General features: G+C 38.9%; 2 protein-coding genes across 2 annotated transcripts in view; both read left to right on the top strand.

Moving 5' to 3' along the window:
- The window catches only part of LOC113183208 (disintegrin and metalloproteinase domain-containing protein 20-like), a 184,459-nt gene extending 166,232 nt beyond the window's left edge, over positions 1–18,227 (top strand). The window contains exons 2-4 of the mRNA XM_026389467.2: positions 14,358–14,492; positions 16,503–16,561; positions 18,125–18,227. Coding sequence (XP_026245252.2) covers positions 14,358–14,492; positions 16,503–16,561; positions 18,125–18,227 — 297 coding nt within the window. The remainder of the gene's footprint in view (positions 1–14,357; positions 14,493–16,502; positions 16,562–18,124) is intronic.
- Positions 18,228–18,266: 39 nt separating this feature from the next.
- Zfp42 (ZFP42 zinc finger protein) lies at positions 18,267–19,037 on the top strand. Its single transcript, XM_026389468.2, has one exon. The coding sequence runs from the start codon at positions 18,267–18,269 to the stop codon at positions 19,035–19,037; it is 771 nt and encodes a 256-aa protein (XP_026245253.2).
- Positions 19,038–21,399: the final 2,362 nt, after the last annotated feature.

Raw genomic sequence — 21,399 nt, 5'->3', positions numbered from 1 at the left:
GTGAGACCTGAGAGACGGCATTTCTACTAAGCTTTCAGATGATGCTATGGTGCCAGTGGATTATAATTTTAGTAGCAAAAGGAGAGAATTTTTCAGGAGTTTACTATAAAAAAGCATCAATGAAAGGAGGTGAGAGGGCAAAGAAACTGGAGGAGAATATGGGGTGAAGGGAATTCGGTGGTTTTTTTTTAACTTTATAGTTATACATAGTAGCTGTATAGCTCTACTATAATATAGTAGTTGGGTTCATTGCACAAACTCATACATGTATGGAATTGGATTTCAGTTCATAATCCCCCCCTTTTCTCTTCTGTCCTCCCTCCCCTCCCCCATTCTCCTTCTTCTACTCTATTAGACTTCCTTTTGCTATTTTTTTAATGTTTATCTATTTATATGCTTACTTATTTATGTTTGATTGGTTCCACCTCTGCATAAAGGTGAAGTTAAGGGAATTAGTTTTAAGATTCATGCTATCACCACAAGTGTGCTGATACGCCCATTAGAGCAACTAAGTGGAGAGGGAAAAAACAGTAGAAGATGGAGAGAGAAAAAAACAATTCTTTAAACAATACCCTGAGTAGTCAAGAGAAAATGGTATTCATTAATTCACAAATAGGAAGCCTAGGAGGGAAGCAGACTCTTCACCCAAGAGGGACTGCAAAGTTCCTGGCTACAGATGTAGATGAGGTGGAAGATAGAAAGCACAGAGGTTCTCTTCCAATTATTTTTTATTTCTCAGTGCAATAAGATACTTAGCTGATAGGACTAGGAAGAACATAAGAGAACTTTAGAAGAGAGAGGGCAGTATAGCATTATTGTGAGAAAGTAAATGGACTAGGGAAGTTGTCCTCGACCCTATCAAACCCAATGGCCCCTTTCATAACACATTTTTTTTTCTTTTTCTTTTCTCCCCCATCTACTTTATTTATCTACGTTTTGTTTTTTGGTGTGTGTGTGTGTGTGTGTGTGTGCTGTGTGGATTGAAGGCAGGGCCTTATGCATTCAAAGCACATGTTCCACCACTGAGCTGTATCCTCAATGCATATTTTTAACACGCTTCGGATAATTGTGAAAATAAAATGATAGCTAACATAATTTGCCTACACACATATTTTTAAATTACCTCATTATAATATGGAGAAATAAACATAAAATGATTAATAATAAAATGACATATTACCATATTCAAATGTTCAGTGTGAGTATACTAAGAAAGCAAAACAAAACAAAACAAACTCTACATTTTCATGCCCCCTAGAGGGCGGTACTGCCTTTATTGAGAATCATATACTCCTTGAAAAGATGGAGGAACCACTGGAGATTAGTGACTGTGACTCCATGGAAAACTCCTTAGCACAATTATGTTTTCTTCAGTTGCTTGGATGCAAACTCAGAAGAGGTAGAGTTACCTTTAACCAGTTACTTTATTGGGCAAATAAAAAAACGGAAAATGGAGCAAGGAAATTTGGGTCCAGATTGACCATCCCCATGTGCATTTCCAAAATTCCAAAGGAGCTTTCAAAAGAGAGTCGTTTTTCCCCCTCTCTCTCTCCATCTCTCTGTCTCTCTGTCTCTCTCTCTCTCTCTCTCTCTCTCTCTCTCTCTCTCTGTAATTTTTAATAAGATCACTTAAAACTCATCTGGCAGTAAAACTTAACCTGAATAGACACAAAGATATTATTCTTGGGGAATAATCATCACTTTCACTGTGGATGGTACTACACAATATGGTATAGGAAGTGTTCTACCTTCTTAAGATTAAAAAGAAATCTGATTTTGGAAATATATCTGACTGCAAGCATTTGAGATCCAGGTTGTGATCTGTATATGTAAAGGAACCAATCAAATGATGAGCCACAGGATGACAAAGATAGAGTCACTGGATCCAGTGGCACTGTATGTATGGCCGATTATTGAAAGAGAAGTGCTAAATATGAGCCAGAAAGATTGGAAGTGATTATCACAGAATTAAATGATTTTAATTGAAAATCTGAATGAGGAGCCAGTTATAGGCAGTGACAAGTTCGGACCATGTAGAAGCTGACTGTGAAGGCCAGGCTATTGGAAGAATCATCCATGGAGATATCAGAATTAAGATTAGTCCTGGGGCACTTAGATATGAAGGCATCAAAGGTCAGTTTAGTATGATAGCTTATGCTTCAAAAGAGCTGTTTAATATGGAGTAGAGGAAGGAAAAAGAGGTCTGCAGTGAGCAATGGGGAAAAAGAACAACCCTTGCCCCATGGAGTAGGATGATGCATGGGAACAAACAGCGGCTGACCTGAGTGGATTCCACGGGAAGCCACATCTTCCAGTTTCTTAGAATTAAATTATGAAGAGTTTGAAGATTAAAAACATTTTGCAGCCAGGCATGGTGTTGCACACCTATAATCCTAGAGGTTCCAGAGGCTGAGGCCGGAGGATCATGAGTCAGCAGTTTATCGCAGTTTCTCGAGGCCCTACACAATTTAGTGAGATCCTGTCTCTAAATAAATATAAAAAGGGTGCGGGATGTGGCTAAGTGGTTAAGCACCCCTGAGTTCAATTCCCAGTACCAAAAAAGAAAAGGAAAAAAAAAGAGAAAGAAAGAAAAACTTTGCAGGTAATAGCTAAAATATGAAGCATAGAGGAGGAAGGATTTGGGAGTTCTGGAAATTCCTGAGATTCAGTAATCTAAGGAGATGTACATCTAAGGAGAAAGAAAGTTCAGTGTAGGGGGATGACTGGGGAGGGTCTTCCATGTGTAGTGACTGTGGTAAACTGGAATAATTGCTAAACTACCAATTACTATGCAAACGAGAGTAGAATTTTGCAAAAAGAACTAACCCTACTCTCAACTAGGGTTGAATAGTTAAGGGGTCAGTAAACTTTTTCCGTAAAAGGTCAGATAACAAGTATTTTAGTTTCCATGTAAGAATTCCTCAGCTCTGGCACTAAACAATAGTGCAAAAATAGTCATATTCAATAGGATTGAAAAACTGAATGGTTCAGTTTCAATCACATTTTATCTAGGGTTATGGACCTTCTAATTTCAGACAATTTTCAATATCATGAATTTTTTAAAATTTTTTGCTCAACTATTTGAAAATGTAAAAAGCTTTCCTAGCTCATGGCAGGCAGTAGGTCAGATATGAAAAAGAGCCATACTTTGACTACGTCTGGAATAGATTCATAAGTAGAGGGTAAAATGGAAGGAGAGGTTGGAACCAGATTAGTGAGTCAAGAGTTTGTACTTTAGAGGGATGGGGTGGTAGGCTTTAGAATCTATTCAAAATCAGAGGCAAGGATAAGATCTCATCAGTGTTTCAAGAAGATAAGTGGTTAGTTGGGCACACTGGTACATACTTGTAATACCAGCAACTCAGGAGACTGAGGCAGGAAGATTGCATGTTCAGAGCCAGCCTCAGCAACTTAGTGAAACCCTGTTTCTAAATAAAAAACTAAAAGGTCTGGGGATGTAGCTCAGTGGTAAAGTGGCCCTGGGTTCAATCCCTAGTACAAAAAAAAAGCTATCCCAAAACTCACTGCTAACCTTCACTCCACAACCTCTATTAAAACTTCAAGACAAAAAGGCCTGATCAAATTATATTTCCTATCTTTCCTAGTCTCTATACTATTAGCAACAATCATCATATTCTATTTTCATGTGTAATTTCAATAACAATGAAAAACTAAGAAAAAAGAAGAAAGAAAGGAAGGAAGGAAGGAAGGAAGGAAGGAAGGAAGGAAGGAAGGAAGGAAGGAAGGAAGGAAGGAAAAAGAAATGGTTGAAGTAGGAAGGAGGGATTGGAAAGATAAGAGACTGGGTGCCAAGTGTCAGTTTTAAGTGGCACTTCTATAGAGGGGTATAAATGCCCAGGGACTCCTTTGTTTGAGAAACTATAAGTGATGATATTGAAAAAAATATTAATATACAATTTTAGTTTCTTTCTGAACATACTGCAAGGAAGGAAAACATATCAACTTAACAAAAAGAGCAGTCCAATATCCTGAAATAGAACTGTGAAAACGCTTGCAGGCAGAGGAAACAACACTTGGAGGGCACAGAGACAGAAAGGAAAAGAGTATCAGGATCATTAAGGAGCCTTAACCAGCAGAGCTCAGACTTCAAGAACCGGTACAGAAACTATGTGTGTGGGCAGGGGGGCGCAGGGCTCACACCAGCAAACAGCAGGGAGTACAAAGTCCAAGAGCAAGATTCAGTGTAGAACCAAGGTCAACTTATTTTCTCTTGGATTTTGAGGATTGTTCTCTATGACAATTTCATAAAACAGAATTTTTCTTTCACTTTTATGACTGACCGTTCCAGGTGAAACCCCAGGGGCCGAGGGAAGGAGTATCCCCATCCTAGAGGTTCCAAGCAATTCACACACAGCAAGGCACAGCTGAGACCCATTCCTAGGATTCCTGGGGTAGAGCCAGCTAGAAACACTGCCAGTGCCCTACTGACCACAGTAGTTGTTCTTGGCTCCCTTCTAAGGTGAATATAGACACACCCAAAAAGCCTGCCATTGGGCATCTAGTCCAGATTGTGTTCATCAGAAGGAAAACTTCCAGCAAAAGAAAGTCGATCAGATCAGTGCCTAGCAGAAAATTCACCAAAGCCTGGCTCCTTCCCTGTTAGGGGTAGACACAGTCCTTCAACAGTACTCTTCTCTTGAATTATTTACAGCCAGCTCCTCATTTAAATCCTACTTTAGCTTTTCCTCTTCAGATACTGCACTTTTAAATTGGAGCATTCAAATTTTGGGCCCTCTTTTCTACCAGTACCCTCCTGAAGCACTTGGCTCTTAAAACCATCTATAGTGAAAAATGTCATGTTTCTGCACATGAAAATAATAAATAAACCTTGGAGGTTTTTTAAGAGCTCAACTGAGGAAACTCATGTACTTACAACTTAAACTGAGATTGGAACAAAGCAAAGCCAAGTTTGTAATAATCTGTGGCAAAGAATTGCAGAGAGAAGAAAGACATGCAAAAGTCTTGTCAACGCGTCTAGCATCACTGTGGAAGAAGGGAATGGCTTGGCTTGAGAGGAAAAAGGAGCCAACTGAGGCTGAAGGGCGAGGCTAAGGCCAGATCGCCTGGTACTTTCTAAGACAGAAAGGCAAGTAAATTTCTTCTAAGGAAAATGGGAAGCCATTGGAGAAAATGGCATCACATCTGTCTTTCTAAAAGATCACTTTTACACTTTTTCATTCTATCAATGGTGTTTCTTACAATTTTTTTTTCTTTTTGGTACTGGGGACTGAACCCAGGGGCACTTTACCACTGTTCTACACTCCCAGTTCCTTTTTTTTAAAAAATTTTAATTTTTTATTTTGAGGCAGGGTCTTACTAGGTTGCTTAGGGTCTCGCCAAATTGCGGAGGCTGGCTTCAAATTTATGATCCTCCTGTCTCAGCCTCCTGAGTTGCTGGGATTATAGGAATGCACCACTGTGTCCAGCCCTATTCATAATTTTAATATCATTTAATTTATTTTTTTTCCTTTGTATTTGTTATGCTCGAATTTGGGACCCCCAAAAGACCACCAGAGACCCAAGATCGATGTAAGCAGCAAAGAGGTGTTTATTGCGAGCTAGCTCGGTCCTCCGCACACACACAGCAACAGGTGACGCTAAGAGGCTCAGAGCCCAGGTTTTGCAGCAGTTTTATACATTCTTTGGAGAAGGCAGGGACCTCCACATACATCATAACATCTCCTAGCAAATCATCACACACCGCAGGAAAATCAAATAACAATTCTAAAACATGATTAGCACATTTACTGGCGGGAACAAGTTGGGTAGGAGGGATTGGTCACTTCAAGAGGGGGATTCATTTAAACTGATTGGTTTAAACCGTGAGGATGTCGCAAGGGGAGTATATGCCAAACTGCAGGGCTTCTAGTTTAGATATTGGTCACCACACCTAGGTGGAAGCCATCAGGAATTTCAGATATGTGGTTATCTTGGCCTATCTGCGGCTTTTCCGAGAACTGAACTGTTTTCACAGAGCTTTTCTGTAGATTTTTTCTTGACTTTAGGATTACAATAAATCAGAGGTTAAGTTTCAGAGCAAAATAAGATCCCAAGCAGAATGAAATTGCTTAGGTCTTTCATATTCAGTACTTTTGGGTATTACTGAAGAAATCTCCCCTAGCTCTTAATGTAAGATACTCTCCCAGTTTCCTTCTAAAAGTAGTACTTTTTACCTTTTACAATTATATCTACAATGTATCTGAAAATTACCTTTTTGTGTATGGTGTGAGTTAGGGGTCAAGATTCCTTTCTCCCCAACTTGGAGAGCCAGTTGACTCAGCATTGTTTATGGAAACACCTGCCTTTTCCCACTGCTCCTTCAGATTACCTTTGTCATATCAGGTTACCTGTAGATGTGTTTCTGGGCTCTATTTTATGATCTATCTGTCCTTCCATCATTTTAACAAACTTTATTTAAAAGGTTAAATGCTGCAAATTTAGAAAGATGGATGTTGCTAGAAAAACAATTCTTACATAATTAATCTCAGCTTCACTGCTTCATTTTCTTGGTACAGGAGAATAAAACCCACCTTGAGTAAATCCACCTTGAAACCAGAAGGGCTACACCTTTTATTCATACATAAGGTAGATGGCCTAAACAAACCTCCTCTAAAGCAGATTTGGTGGATTTTTTTTATGACTCAATAATATAAAATATTTATGTTAAAAAAAAAGACTGAGTGACTCATGTTCCCCTATTTACCCTTTTAGATCCATTTCTAACCATACACATTAGCAAATTATATTTCTCACACTTTTTTGACAATAACAAAATGCTGATTACTACCCATTAATTAGTTCCAACACAGTTCGAAAAATGGCTTTAGATTCTAAAATTCCATAAAAGAAAAGAAATAAGTTAAGAAACAAAACCAATGGCTATAAAGGCTACACATAACTATGTGCCCCAGAGCTATTTATTTTATACATTTTTCTTTGCTGAAATAAGACCGGATCAGTATTACTTACAAGTTGATGTTCACAATTTATTCTTACCACTTCAAACATAATACTAACCCGAAATCCACCTGTTCTACAGTTTCCCTATGTGGAGCACATAGACCTTATAAAACCTGGAGAATCCAATATGCCAGTGATTTTCTCCTGCAGAGATGTGCACTCTATTAGTTCTCCACTTAATTGTATCTAAAAGTAATGTTAAATGACCGGTTGTGTGACATAAAATAAAATCCTTAAAGCCAGAGTAATTCAACATAGGGAGAGAGAGCATTGGGTTTCCAAAAAAAAAAAAGCCTCTTTGAAAGATGGTATTTTCAACCTGAATCTTGAAAAAGGTATAAACCTGGAATCCTGAGATGGGGTGAATTTAAGAGGGGAGTGTTATAGGGAAGGATATTCCAAGGCGTACATTACATTTTCAGAGTTAGAACTGAGATTGGATTGTGGAGTTTATGTCTACAATTTAACTAGGTCCTAAATGTAAAATGGTATCCTGGAACAGGTAAAAAGTACACAAGTAGAAAAACTGTTGAAATTCAAAAGAGAATCTAGAGTTTAGTTAGTAGTACAGTATATTTGTTAAACTCCTAGTTTTAATGAATGTATATTGGCTATGCTATACGCTAAATTTAGGGGAAGCTGGGTGAATTATACATAGGAACTCTCTGTAATATCTTTTTAATCATCTATAAATTAAAAAGGGGGTGGAGTATGAGAGATGATCTTAAGTTAGAACAAGCTCAGAAAATTACTCCAGATGAGCCTAAGGTTAGCAGGTTCTTTAACTAACAGGCAAGGAATATTTAGAGGAAAGGAAGCTACACAAATTGTTGACTCAGACCTTTCAGGCTGCTATAATGAAGTAGACAGGGTAACTTATGAGCAACAAAAATGTATTGTTCACAGTTCTAGAGTCTGGAAAGATCAAGGCACCAGGCGATTTGGTATCTGCTGAGAGCCTACCTCCTAAAGACAATACCTTCTATGTGTCCTCATATAGTAGAAGGGCAAAAAGCTTTTCTCAAGCAGTGATTCTATTCATGAGATCTGAACCCTCATGACCTAATCACTTCCCATTCATTTTACTACCATCACACTGGGGGTTAGATTTCCATGCATGAATTTTGAAGGACACAAACAGACAGAGCAAAAGTTTACTCTTTTTTTTTTTTTTTTTTTTTTGGTACCAGGGGCCACTAAGCCACATCCCCAGCCTGATTTTGTATTTTTTGTTTAGAGACAGGGTCTCACTGAGTTGCTTAGTACCTCACTTTTGCGGGAGGCTGGCTTTGAACTCAGGATCCTCCTGCTTCAGCCTCCTGAGCTGCTGGGATTACAGGCTTGCCGCCACTGTGCCCAGCAATAGTTCACTCTTAAGTGAAAAAAAAAGAATCCTATGAAGTTGACAACAAAACAGCATTAAGAAATCAAAGTCTGAGAAGAATCTGACATAAAAACCTGTGTACTTAGGCCCCACCACTAAACCCTCATAGAGAAAGTGAAACATGATAATATTTGTGTGGCCATCGTCTTCACCTAAATAGTACAAACACTTGTGAAAAGGTGTGACAGTATGATAACAAAGTTCATTCATCTCAGTGTTAAGTAGCAAACATCTTCCATTTAGATTTTTTAAAAAATTAAAAATAAATAACAAACAAATGTGCCTTAGCATGCCCTTTTAAAAACCTTATTCGACTATCAAATTCCAAGTAGAAATATGTATTATTGACTGTGGGGTTCCTCACATCCGGTGGAAACTCTAAAACTGAAGCCAGAATTAGACAGTCACTATAGATAGGTAAATCGAGTCAGGTTGCATCCAGGAGGCCAATTTTGAGTGAGTCCAGCAAGTTGGAGATTGTCCCCTGAGGCATTGAGATGTTAATTCCTTCAGAGCCCTTCCTCTACCCTTATCTAGAACCTCCCCCTGCTCCAACCAGTTGCTAAGGTAATCTGTCCCAGGAATTGCCCCTGCCCCAGGGAGCTATAAAGTTGTTAATTAATGTGTCCTGGGCTGCACCATCCTGCCTTTCCCCCTTCAACTCATCTGTTCCTCACCCTTTGGCCCACCCACCGAGCATTTCTTAGGCCTGGTCAAATGCCTGGTCACATAGGCAGTGAGGAGAAAGATAAGGGGGAGGAGGTAGAAGAACAAAGAAAACATAGAACATATAAAAAGGGCAGAACTAGGACACCAGCTACGGCCCCCTTCTCCCTCCTGAGAGAAGTCTAGGTTACCCCTTTATAAATAAACCCTCCTTTATATGCTTGCCTCAGCGAGCTTCTCTAATGTTCAGACTTCAACATGTGAGGGAGCAGAACTCGTACCAATACCACATTAATAAGCTCTTTAAACAATTGACTGAACTTGGAAAAATTAACTCTATTTAAATTTTGTTTCAGGATAGCAAGATTTGGGGTCTAAAGTCTGCTGCATAAATTTAATACTTGTGTGGTTTTGAATAAGGCATTTATCATAACTGACTTTTTCCATTTCCTCATTCATAAAGTGGATAATAACAATTCATAAGGTTGCTATCGGGATCAAACAAGTTTGAAAAAGTATTATAAATCACAGCAAATAATGGAAAAGATTTTTTTAATGAAAAATACAACTATAGAGTTCGTGAAATACTATACTAGACTGTAAGGGGGGTCTGGCGGAACGTCGGGGGGAGAGACCACAGAAGAGACTTACTCCATGCAATTGGCAAAAGGGGATTTATTGGGGATCCATTCCAGCGCGCGCTGGGGCTCCGTGCTCACTCAAGAAGGGAGAGCAGCCCAGAGCCCCGAGCTGAGGTCAAGCAGAGCTTAAGTACACTTTCTGGAGAGGGCGGTGGGCTTTGCATACATCAGAACAAATCATCATGAGGCGCGGGAAAATTGAACAACAACTATGAGATGTGATTAGCACATTCATTGGCGGGAACCGGCCGGGTGGGGGTGATTGGTCACTCCTAAGCAGGGTACACATTCAAACTGATTGGTTCGGGCCCTGTGACAAACTGCACAGGGCCCTAGGCTAAATGGCCAGTAGGGTGTTGTCTTAACTATCTCAGGAATCTGGGTGTAACAGAGGAACTTAATAATACCTAATCTTTTACATTCAAGCTTTCCAGCTTAGAAACTTTACCCTTTCAAGACCACAATGACACATCTCAAAGAATTAAGCATACTAGGGCTCTAATCTGAGTTTAGCCAGTAAAATTTCGTTGTACCTCAGGGTTACCATTTGAAAATGCCAATGAAATTATAATAGTATAGTAATAATAACAATTTTGTAAACAGGATTTCAAGATAAAATGAGACTGGGCATGTAAAGCATTCAATTAAAATTAGCTAAATCAAATGGAGATAGACTGAGTCCCAGTAATGAAATAATATTTTGCAAATTTAAGGTCAATAAGCATTTGTGGATGATGCATGTTTTCTTTTACTCCCCCATTCCCATTCATCTTGGGGTACAGATATAAATTTTTATCATGTCTCCGAGGCTCTGGAGCTGGACTTGCTCCTCCTGCTCATACAGCCTCACTCTTCCCACTTCCATAGCTAAATTTCCTTTCTATTGTCAGGGAGATTATGCCCTCCAAACTGTCCTGCTTCAGATCACAGCAGGGAAATCTTCCCAGAATCTCAGGATTTTCTCCTATTAGGTGCTTCACATTACACCAAAGCCTTAGGCTCCTGGTATCAATGGATAGGTGCATTTTGATATTTAAAACCTTGGTTAATTGACTGGGATCCTCTATCTTTATTTAAAATTTGGATATTTTGTTCATCAGGGACTTTTGCATTAATTTTAATTGTAGAAAATAAGAAATCAGCCAGACATAGTGGCACATGCCTGTATAATCCCAGTGACTCAGGAGGCTGAGGAGGGAGGATCCCAAATTCAAAGCTAGCCTCAGCAATTTAGCAAGGCCCTAAGCACACTTTCTTTCTTTCTTTCTTTTTTCTTTTTTTTTTTTTTTTTTTCTGTGGTATTGAACCTAGGGCCTTCTGTATGGGAGGCAAGCACTCTACCAACTGAGCTACATCCCCTTCCTGGCCCTAGGCATCTTAATAAGATCCTGTCTCAAAAAATAAAAAGGGCTGGAGATATGGCTCAGTGGATAAGCTCCTCTGGGTTCAATCCTCAGTACCAAAAAATAAAATAATTTAAAATGTGAAATTAAAATATTGTTAATTTTGATTACTGAGTTTTTTGGCATCCCTTAAATTTGCTGTGGATCAGCAAGTTACTGGCTTCATCTTACCTTTGGTCCTACCAGTTTGGCCTGCAAACTCTAGGAGGTCAGGTATCATATCCCCAGGGCCTAGAACAGTGACCCACCTACAGAAGAAACTCAAATCTATGTAAAGTGAATTAATACCTACGTATAATTTTTTGTTTTCTAAATCTGAAAATATCAGTTTATAATACACATAAATTCTCAAAAATACAGTTTTTTTTTTTTAAATGACCATGATGTTATTGGTAGAAGAATTACAATGGTTAATATTTGAGCAATTCAAAAACTTCTCAACTCTCTATACCACCCTTTGTGGTCAGTTTCAAAAAGCAATCTGCTTTTCTTTCACATTTAATTGGTCCCTAACTCATTTTGAAGAAACCAAATTTCCCTTGAGCTGATTTCATATGACAGATGAGTTCATTCATTTGGTTTACTTTTTTTTTTTTTTTTTTGTACCAGGGATTGATTTCAGGGACACTGGACAACTGAGCCACATCCCCAGTCCTATTTTGTATTTTTTATTTAGAGACAGGGTCTCACTGAGTTGCTTCGTGCCTTGCCCTTGCTGAGGCTGGCTTTGAACTTGCTATCCTTCCTGTCTCAGGCTCAGGATTACAGGTGTACACCATTGCACCTGGCTCTGTCTTACTTTTTAAGAGCCACAGAAAGTAGAGTCAGATCATAATGCGATAAAAACTAATGTGTGCATTACATTAGTAGGTGTATATAAAATGTAATTTTAGATTATCTAAAGGTGAGCCATGTCCTAAATAAACCAAGTGAGCAGATAGGTTGTGGTAGGGAGAGGGGATTATAAATTAATCTGGTTTTTGTGTGGTGTGTACTATGGCAATAGTTAAGGAAGTGATAACAAAAGGGTGTGGTTCTAATGAAGTAGGCTGAAGAGAGGAGTGTTTCTGTTTGAGTAAGTCTGTCCATCCAGTAAGGAAAGGGACTTAGTGTCATTGCATTGAAAATCATGGAAAGAATGCTTTGCTCAAGATTCTTGGGTTCATTGAAGTTGTATTTCTTTCTTTCTTTCTTTCTTTCTTTCTTTCTTTCTTTCTTTCTTTCTTTCTTTGTGCATAACAACTATACAGAATAGTGCATTTCATTGTAGTATATATTTAAAGGCATATAACATATTTTGATCAATTTTATTCCTGGTACTTTCTCTTGCCCCCGCTCTCCTAACTCCTGGCCCCCCTTTTCTACCCTCCTGGTCTCCCTTCTATTTTCATGAGATCCCTTTCTTTCCTTTTTTCCTCTAGCTTCCACACATGAGAGAAAAATATTAAAACCCAGGCATTTATATTTTTATCACCAAAAAAAAGTGTGTGTGGGGGGGGGGCTGGTGGTGCCCACCTATGTGAGAATTTGGCCTGTGTGTTTTCTAAAATAACCATTTCGAGACACCAAGAGACCAGAAGGGAGGTGGTTTTTTTTTGTTGTTGTTGTTGTTTTGTTTTATTTTATTTGTTTTGTTTAATATTTCTGCCTTCAATCTTCGTAGTGACCCATGTCTATAATCCTAGCCAATCAAAGATTGATGGAGTCCCCGCAGCTCCGGAGGCTGAGGCAAGAGGATCGAAAGTTCAAATTCAGCCTCAGTAAATTAGGCTATCTCTCAATTAAAAATAGAAAGGGCTGGGTTAAGCTCAGTGGTTAAGTGCACCTGGGTTCAATCAGCAGCATAACAAGGATTAAAAAAGGATGATGCAGGAGAATCCCAAGCTCCAAGAAGGGGCTAATTTTGGCAATTTAGCAAGACATCTCAAAGTAAAACAGAAAAGGCTGAAATGTAGATCAGTGGTGGACCCCTTGCCTAGCATGTGCAAGGCCCTGGGTTCCCTTCCTAGTAGGAGGGCTAGGTGGGGAGATGAATATATACACACACATGCATTTCTGCCTTCAGAAATTCACCTGTGAATACAATGTTTTCAGGTAAGGAGCTGAGGAAGTTTTATCTAACTTTGATTTACATGCACGGGATGCCTGTTTGCTTAGTGGGGGATACTGTAACAGGGGTTCATGTTCATTTGATGCTTTTACTATATCCCTTGTGGCTTTGAAACTTAACTTTTTATTTTCCTCAATCTTTTTTCCTCTAAACTACTTCTTCCTGATCTCTTCTCTCTAACATTATTTTCTCTGGATCACTTCTTTAAAAGCCCCCTGTTAACTGTGAATGGGCAGAATCACGGCCTTTGGGACAGGAGTCCCCTGTGTTTCTCCTTTGCTAGCAAAACAATAAAGCTTCTTTTTCCTTTTTCTCCAAACCGTGTTATCGTTATTGGAATAGTATGGGGACAAGGACTGAGCTTTGGGCAACAATACCAGCCAATAATAAATAGAAAGTTCAAATATATCCCCATTGGAAAATCTTTTCTTTTGCAATCTCACAATTGAAATTGGTTCAAAAAAAAAAAAAAAAAAAGAGAGTATAGGACCTGCTGCCAGATAGGTGAACCACAGAGAAGCTTTATGTCAAAATTTAAGAGGTTTTAAATATTGATTTGGTTTTTGTTTTAATAGTGTGAGTGTATTTATACGAACTGTTAAATTTCAGTAGACCCTATCCAATGGTGAACATTGATTGACCTAAGCTTCCAAGTGAATTGTGTTACTTCTAGGGATATAAAAGCCACTGGAATAACTAAGGAAAAAAAAGAGATGGACAGAGACAGACAGTTTATTTAGGAGTGTTGGAGGAGGAGTGGAGATGGGGAAAGTGCAGGGGGAGACTTGTGGGTGTGTATTAGAGCAAACTTCCATTTCCAGGAATAAAAATGGCCTCCTACGCTTGATTTGTATTCATTGATACATAAAAGCTTAAATTTCATTTCACCTACGTTCACTCGTTCAATAGACACCTACTGAGTACGTTCTGCGTGCTAAAGCCAGGCGATTGGGATTCAAAGGCTTTTTGGTGCCTGGCTGAGGCCGGGCCACCCGCAGTCACCCGGAAGAAAGCGCTTTAACCCCTCCCGCCCCGCTGAAGGTGACGGTGCTCTGGCGGGAGCCGCGGGGTATTTACCTGCAGGCCAGGTGCGGAGCCACACCCATCTCCCCGCCCTCCGTGACTGGTTGGCGCTTTTCCTTTGAAATTCCTTTCCCTGTGTCCACCTAAAGGAATCTAAGGGGTCTGAGAAGCAGAGCACGTGTCATAGTAGACTCTGGTTGAGCGGGCAGCAGCAATTCCTTCTTTCTCTTACCTTTGAAAGGAAATGGAATGGAAACTCTTGGGAGCGCATCCTAGTTGCATGGGTAAGTCTTGTTTCACGAAACTTTTTTTTTTTTTTTCTGATAATGGGTGCAGGGAAGGGGGATGTATTCTAATGTACTAATGAATCGGGTTTATCTAAGTCCAAGCCTGTTTTGATCACTCAACTTCTATTGCTTAGACTGTTGACCGCTCGCTGTTAGGGGACACTGGTCCTATACACTTTTTTTTTACAGGAGATTTAGGGGAAGTAAATACACTTAGAAGGAAGCCAACGAATGCCTGGTTGAAATTTCCTTGAAGTTGCGGGTTTTTTTTTTTTTTTAAATTTTGTTTCATTTAATGTAAATATTTTATTTCATTATGGCGAGGTTTATTTTATATTCAAATGTTTAAATTATTGATAAGACAGTAGGCCTATCTTTTCTTTCCTTCCCCACTGATTTTGAGAAATAGCACTACTATCCACCTCAATTACTTTAGCAATCAAAGAAAGAAAGAAAGAAAAAAAAAAAAAAACCCGACAACAATAAAACCTAGGACAACTCATTTTCGATTCTTGTTTCCCTTACACCCTTTATCCGATCCACCAACAAGCGTAAAAGGTCCTAAAACGGGCACACGTGGTGGCTCCCGCCGGTAATCCCATGGACTCTGGGGGCTGAGGCAGGAGGGTCGCAAGTTGTAGACCAGCCTCTGCAATTTAGTCCCTCCCTATCTCAAAATTAAAAAAAAAAAAATTAATAAAAAGGACTGAGGATATAGCTCAATGGTAAAGCGCCCCAGAGGAGATTCTTCTATTTTCCCACCCTTTCTGCGTTTCAGACCCACCTCGGCCCAAACACCCAGCGTCAGTTAGATGATTGAATTTCTTAATAAATTAGTCTTTCACTCTTGTCCATTTTCCATACCGCAGCCAAAAGTAAACGGTTAACCTAAGCAATGGTTCTTAGTGTGAAACTCCTTAAGGGTTTTCTTTGGTTTTGATATGCATTGCAAATTGCTTCCCACAAGGTTCTGCACTCTCCTCCCCAACCTTAACTCTGACTACCACCTTCTTTGCCCACCGCGATTTCTCCTCCACCCTGCTGTGTCCTGGGCTGAATACTCTTCCAACCTGTCTCACGGGACCAACACCTTCTTTCTTTTTCAGGTCTCGATCTAATGTCTCATTGTTTCATTCTTGGAAGTTTTTCCAGACAAAGTTACTTTTTTTTTTTTTTTTAATCATTCTGATTGATTACTGGGGATTGAACTCAGGGGCACTTTACCACTGAGCCACATCCCCAAAGCTTAGGGCATCACTAATTTACTTGGACTGGCTTCAAACTTGTGATCCTTCTGTAACCTACCAAGTCACTGAAATTACAGGTGTGCACCACTGTGCCCACTCTGGTGGGTGTTTTTTTTTTTTTTGGGGGGGGGGGGAGTTCCATACCATTTTTTTTCTCAATTTTTAGCTTGTTTCATTTACCATTGGCTGCCTTTTATCCTTCCCACACGGATAAGAGGAAAGTACTATGATGACCATGAACTTAATATCCTTTTCATTGTTCTGAGTTCAGCACTTAGAACGATATTGAGTTCGAAATATATGTGAATTGATTAATTAATTAAATGACAACATCTTGTGAAGTACTTCTAACCTGTTGGAGAAATATAAAATTAGGCTAGTCTCCGGTCATTAAGTATTAATGTTTGGTATTCAAATTTTGTCCTCATGTTTACCCAGTAAGTTTTTCCTATAGTTATTTCCCCTACCTAGAAATGGATGCTTGCCATATTAACCATTTTTGATAATACTTTGGTAAATTACCATTTCAATTTTATGTCATGCTCTCAATCTTGGGTATTTTTGTGAAACCAGTGTAATACTCAGAGACATGACAAATAATAATTAAACCAGAAAAGTAAGGTCTATTCTTGAACTAATGCATTATGTGTCTAAAGCTCTGAATAAATTTCTAGTAAATTAATTTTATCAGATGAAAATTAACTCACCAATGCAATATCTAATGAATATTCATAACTTTTTTTTTTTTTTTTTTTTTAAGTACAGTGCTGGAACAAGACCAAAGAGGCCTTTGCTCTCACAGAGCTTACAGTCTAGCAGGTAAGACAGACCTTAAATAAATAAACACTTGCTTCCTGTAGCAGGAAGTAATCAACAGATAATCCATAAAGGAATGAGATTGGCTGAATAAAACAAAGAGTCTTGAGTTCTCTCATGGGCTACAGTTCTCTACAATGGCCTGCCCATTGGGGGTGAGAGGGTATGGTTATCAGAGAACATGTAAGCATAGCATTCTGTAATTGGAAGGTGAGCTCTAGGCCAGAGTTTTAAGGTCATTTTCTGAAGATGTCTCTAACATTAGAATATGTTCTAATTCAAGATTATTATCATGGAGCTCTGATCCATATGAGGTAGGGAGCTAGTGAATGCTGAGCTCGGGGATGTAAAAGAGCCTAAGAATGGAGGGCAGCCTGAGAAAGCTGAAGTTTTGGTGGGAAACAGGCTTCCATGCTTGTTTGCTTCATTGGAGAGAGTTTATTATTGCTGAATAATAAAACAGGAGCACTAGAGATGGCAAGAGATAAGCTGGGAAAGAAAGGCAAGCATCAAATCAAATTTCAGTTATTTAAAATGGACTGACTAGGAAGAGGGACTTTTGTTTGTGCCAGGTACAGGATTGTATCATTAAGCAAACCACTCTTCAAAGAATAGCAGTAACGTATTTGTACTGTAAGTTTTAAAGGTTCTTTTATAGTCTTAAGGAAATGTAAAACTTCAGAGCTAAGTTAGTTACCCTATGCTTTGACTTTGGCTTGTAGTCAGAAGAGATAGAGTGCCATGGATATTGTGTGCCTTATTTTCTGGATCCCTAACTTCTAGAACAATGGGCAGGCAAATTGTAGCCCATGGGAGAAATCCAGCCTCTCTTGGATTTTTATTGTAATTCAGCCAGTCTCATTCCTTTATGGATTATCTGTTGATTACTTCCTGCTACAACAGGATTGAGAAGTTTCAACAGAGATAAGAGAGCACACAAAGCTTAAATCTGGCTTTTTACAGAAAAAGATTGTCATCCCCAGCTTAGTGAGGTTACAGGATCCAACATACACTTACAAAATGGATAAAAGGATTATAAAATAGTACTAATTCATGTTAAGTATTCAGCATGTATATTCTCTGCACCATGAATTGTGCCAAACACTTTACATGCATTATTTATTTTCTTATGTAATGTTTCACAAACATTACATAAGAAAACAGGAGCATCTTTATCTACTCCTGCATCCCCTTTGAATTTTTAATCAGTTGCCACCAAACACTTCAGTAAAGGTTTGCTTGCTTGGCTCTATTTAAGATTGCAAACTTCTACTGAAGAATCACAAACAATATGTAGACAAGAGTAGGGCTAGCACCTTAATGAGTGCACAATCAATATTAGATGAGTCATTAGGTCAGAAAATTTATAGGGTACCCAGATAACCCATCTTATTCCAGGATGCATTTTCTTTTTGGGGGGTGAGGGGGTATGGTTATCAGAGAACATGTAAGTGTAGCATTAATGGTAATTGAAAGGTGAGCTCTAGGTCAGTGTTTTAGGTCATTTTCTGATGATGTCTTTAATATTAGAGTATGTTCCAATTCAAGATTATTTTCATAAAGCAGGTGTTTGGTGATGACCACCCCAGATTACTGCTCCATGGAAGTCATTGATACTATTTCTGGTGCAAAACTCCTGGTCGGAAAGATGTGGGTAGAAGAACCCTGAAAAAAGTTAGGCAAGCCAAGCCAGGCCCAGCAGGCAGAAATGGAATCCCCCAGCAGGTCATGGGCTGACAATGACAAGGACCCTAGCTGTGAGCTCAGCCCTCTGGCTATTGGAGAGGATGATTTCCAGGACGGTTACATTGAATGCCTACTCAGAGGGGAGTTTTCTGAATCTATCCTGGGAGAAGATTCACTTTTTAAGTCCTTGGACTGCCTGGAGAAAGGATTAAATCAAGACCTTCCCGAGCAGATTTTTGAAGCCAGCTCCCTTCTCGAATCTTCTTTGGAATATGTGAAAAAGGGGACAACACCAGAGCTTCCTCAGCAGACTGGGGAAGAGAATTCACGACATGGGTGTTCTGAATATGGGACGGGCAAAAAGCCTCCTCCCACAGGGAGACCCTGCACCAACGACATAGCAGATCCCAAACAGCTCACAGGATGTGCTAGAAAGAAGCGAGGGAAAAATACACGCCCAAAAAAGCCGAATAACAAATCTTCCCTGAGAAGCCACATCCCTGTTCCTGGTCCCAAAGATCACGTGTGTGCAGAATGTGGGAGAACATTCTCAGAGAGCTCAAAACTAAAGAGGCATTTTCTGGTTCATACTGGAGAGAAGCCCTATCAGTGCACCTTTGAAGGGTGCGGAAAGCGCTTTTCTCTGGACTTCAATTTGCGAACGCATCTGTGCATCCACACTGGGGAGAAACGTTTTGCGTGTACCTTTCCAGGCTGTGACAAGAGGTTTGTTCAGTCAAATAACCTGAAAGTGCACTTCTTAACTCATTTGAAGACAAAGCAGAATAAATGAGGAAGAAGATGGAAAATGAGCCTCAGATAGAATATAAGCTTTAATGAAAGAGTGACTAGGCACAAATATCCTCGTGGGCTATTATTTCTAGGTAGGATCTTTTAAGTTAAAATTGCAACCATAAAAGGCATGGTTTTAGTGTTACTAAGATGCTCTTCTACTTTGCAATGCCATTTTAGGAACATTGTGTATTCTAGTGTATTTCCAACAGAAAGATCAGATACATTTACTTCAAAGATGTAATCCTCAATAGCTACTGGATTACTGGATGTGCAATTTGTTTTCACGTAGTATACATATGAAGATAACTTGATTTTGTAGTTCCTAATTGTATAGTTTTTAATTTTCAAAAATATACTTCATGATTTGTGTGGTAATCCTAAATAATGAATATTGTGTAGTAGATAAGTCAGCAAGTGAGGGGATATTCTTTAAAGCTAAATATAGTTTTTGTTTTCATCATTGTATCAAATTACATTAAAATTGTATATTTGAGTGATTATTTGATAGTGTTAATCCAATTGAATCCATCTTTAGATATTTCAAAATAAAAGCATAAAACCCTACAAGTGTGCTAAATCTGGGTTCAAAAAATCAGAGGAGCTTGCATTAAAAAGAGATATAATTCAGATATAATTCGGGGTGGGGATATAGCTCTCAGTTGATAGAGTGCTTATCTCATGCATAAGGCCGTGGGTTCAATCCCCAGCACCACCAAAAAAAAAAAAAAAATTGAGATAGAATTCACTTGTCCTTAAAAATAAGCAAAACATTATAAAGGTTGATATTTGGTATTGGTGAAGCATGTAGTGGATCTTACCCTCATACATGGTAAGGGATAAATGGTTACAGCCATTTGGAAGATATTTTGCAGGTGTGCTCTGTTAATTTCCTAGGGTTGTCACAGCAATGACACAGACTGGGTGGCTTTAACAGTGGAACTGTATTATCTTATACGTAGTTTTGGAGGCTATCAGTCCAAAATCAAGAGGGTTGGCAGAGCTGATTGCTTCTGAGGACTAGATCTGGAAGGGTCTGTTCCAGGCTCTCTCCTTGGCAAGTTCACATTCTGAGGTACTGATGCTTGGGACCTAAAAGTATGAATTCTGAGGGGAACACAGAATATGTGCCATATGTCAGCCCCAATATTTTTATTCCTAGGAATCTGTAGAAATATTTCCACGAATGTAAGAAGGTATTTGTTCAAGAATATTAACTGAATCATATTTGTAATATTAAGTTCATAATTTTAATGTCCATTAAGAAAAAACAAGTTGCATAAATCATGCCAGATTTTTTTTTTTTTTAAACCCAGTAATAAGATTTGAACACAAGCTTTCAATGACTGTAGGCAGGCACTCCTAACAAACACTTTGAACTCCCAGTCTGGCAATCAGACTTTGAAGGAACTCCCTACATTAATATTATAAATAATCAGGTATAGTTAAAATGTCCTTTAATATTTAAGATACCTGGAAATTATGCTAATAGGTACATAAATTTAACAGCTTTGGGGGGGGGAAAGGCAGTGAATAAATAAATGAAAGACTAATCTTGATGTTAGAAATGCCAAAAAGTAAGTATTTTAAAGTAAAAACAAAAATTAAGCCAAGTTTAGTGGTGCACACCTGTAATCCCAGTGACTTGGGAGGCTGAGGCAGGAGGATCATAAGTTTGATACCTGCCTCAGCAATTTAGCAAGGCATTGAGCAATCTAGGGTTTAAATTTTGACTTCAGTATAAGCTAGTTACTGGGGACTTATGGAATTTTGCTTTTTAATTTATAATATATATGGTGTGGATTTTCTACCATCACTTCTGTAGGAACGTGGGTCTTAAGTCTCTAAAAGAACATTAGGTACACAATCCACTCACAAGTTTAGCATTTCCCTAAAACAAGCACCTAAGTATAGAATTTAGGATTGGAATTTGGTATTTAATCAAGATGATGAAGCATGTATGTTTGTCTAGTTTTTGCTTTGACAGCAGTATGTTTGATTGGGTCCCCTATGGATTTCAACTTCATAGTTGCATAACACACTACATCTCTGAAGGCTAAACAAAGAGCAAGCAGATTTTAGGCTGCAAGATCTTGAGAACTGAGACCTAGGGCACCAGGAGGGGTCAAGTCAGGCTGCCCCTGTTGAGGTTGGTTTACTTTTTTAGACTCCTCTTTCTGGAGTGTCTACTTGTGTATCTGGATTTCAGGGTTTAGTTAAATCCTGATTTGGGAATAGAATGATGCTTGACTAGCCTCCTAGCCATCTTGTCTTTTCTTTCTCCCTCTGCACCCCCTTTCCTCCTTTCCTCCTACCTTTTGTTCCTTCCTCCCACCCTTTTTTCTTTCCTTTCTTCCAAAGAG

This window comes from Urocitellus parryii, chromosome 14, assembly GCF_045843805.1.
Source record: "Urocitellus parryii isolate mUroPar1 chromosome 14, mUroPar1.hap1, whole genome shotgun sequence".
NCBI lineage: Eukaryota > Metazoa > Chordata > Mammalia > Rodentia > Sciuridae > Urocitellus > Urocitellus parryii.
Note: the sequence above shows the minus strand (reverse complement) of the source record. Positions and strands in the feature narration are given on the sequence as shown.

What these genes read in the sequence shown, in the direction of transcription:
- Zfp42 (XM_026389468.2), top strand. Translation starts at nt 18,267, where the DNA reads ATGGAATCCCCCAGCAGGTCATGGGCTGACAATGACAAGGACCCTAGC.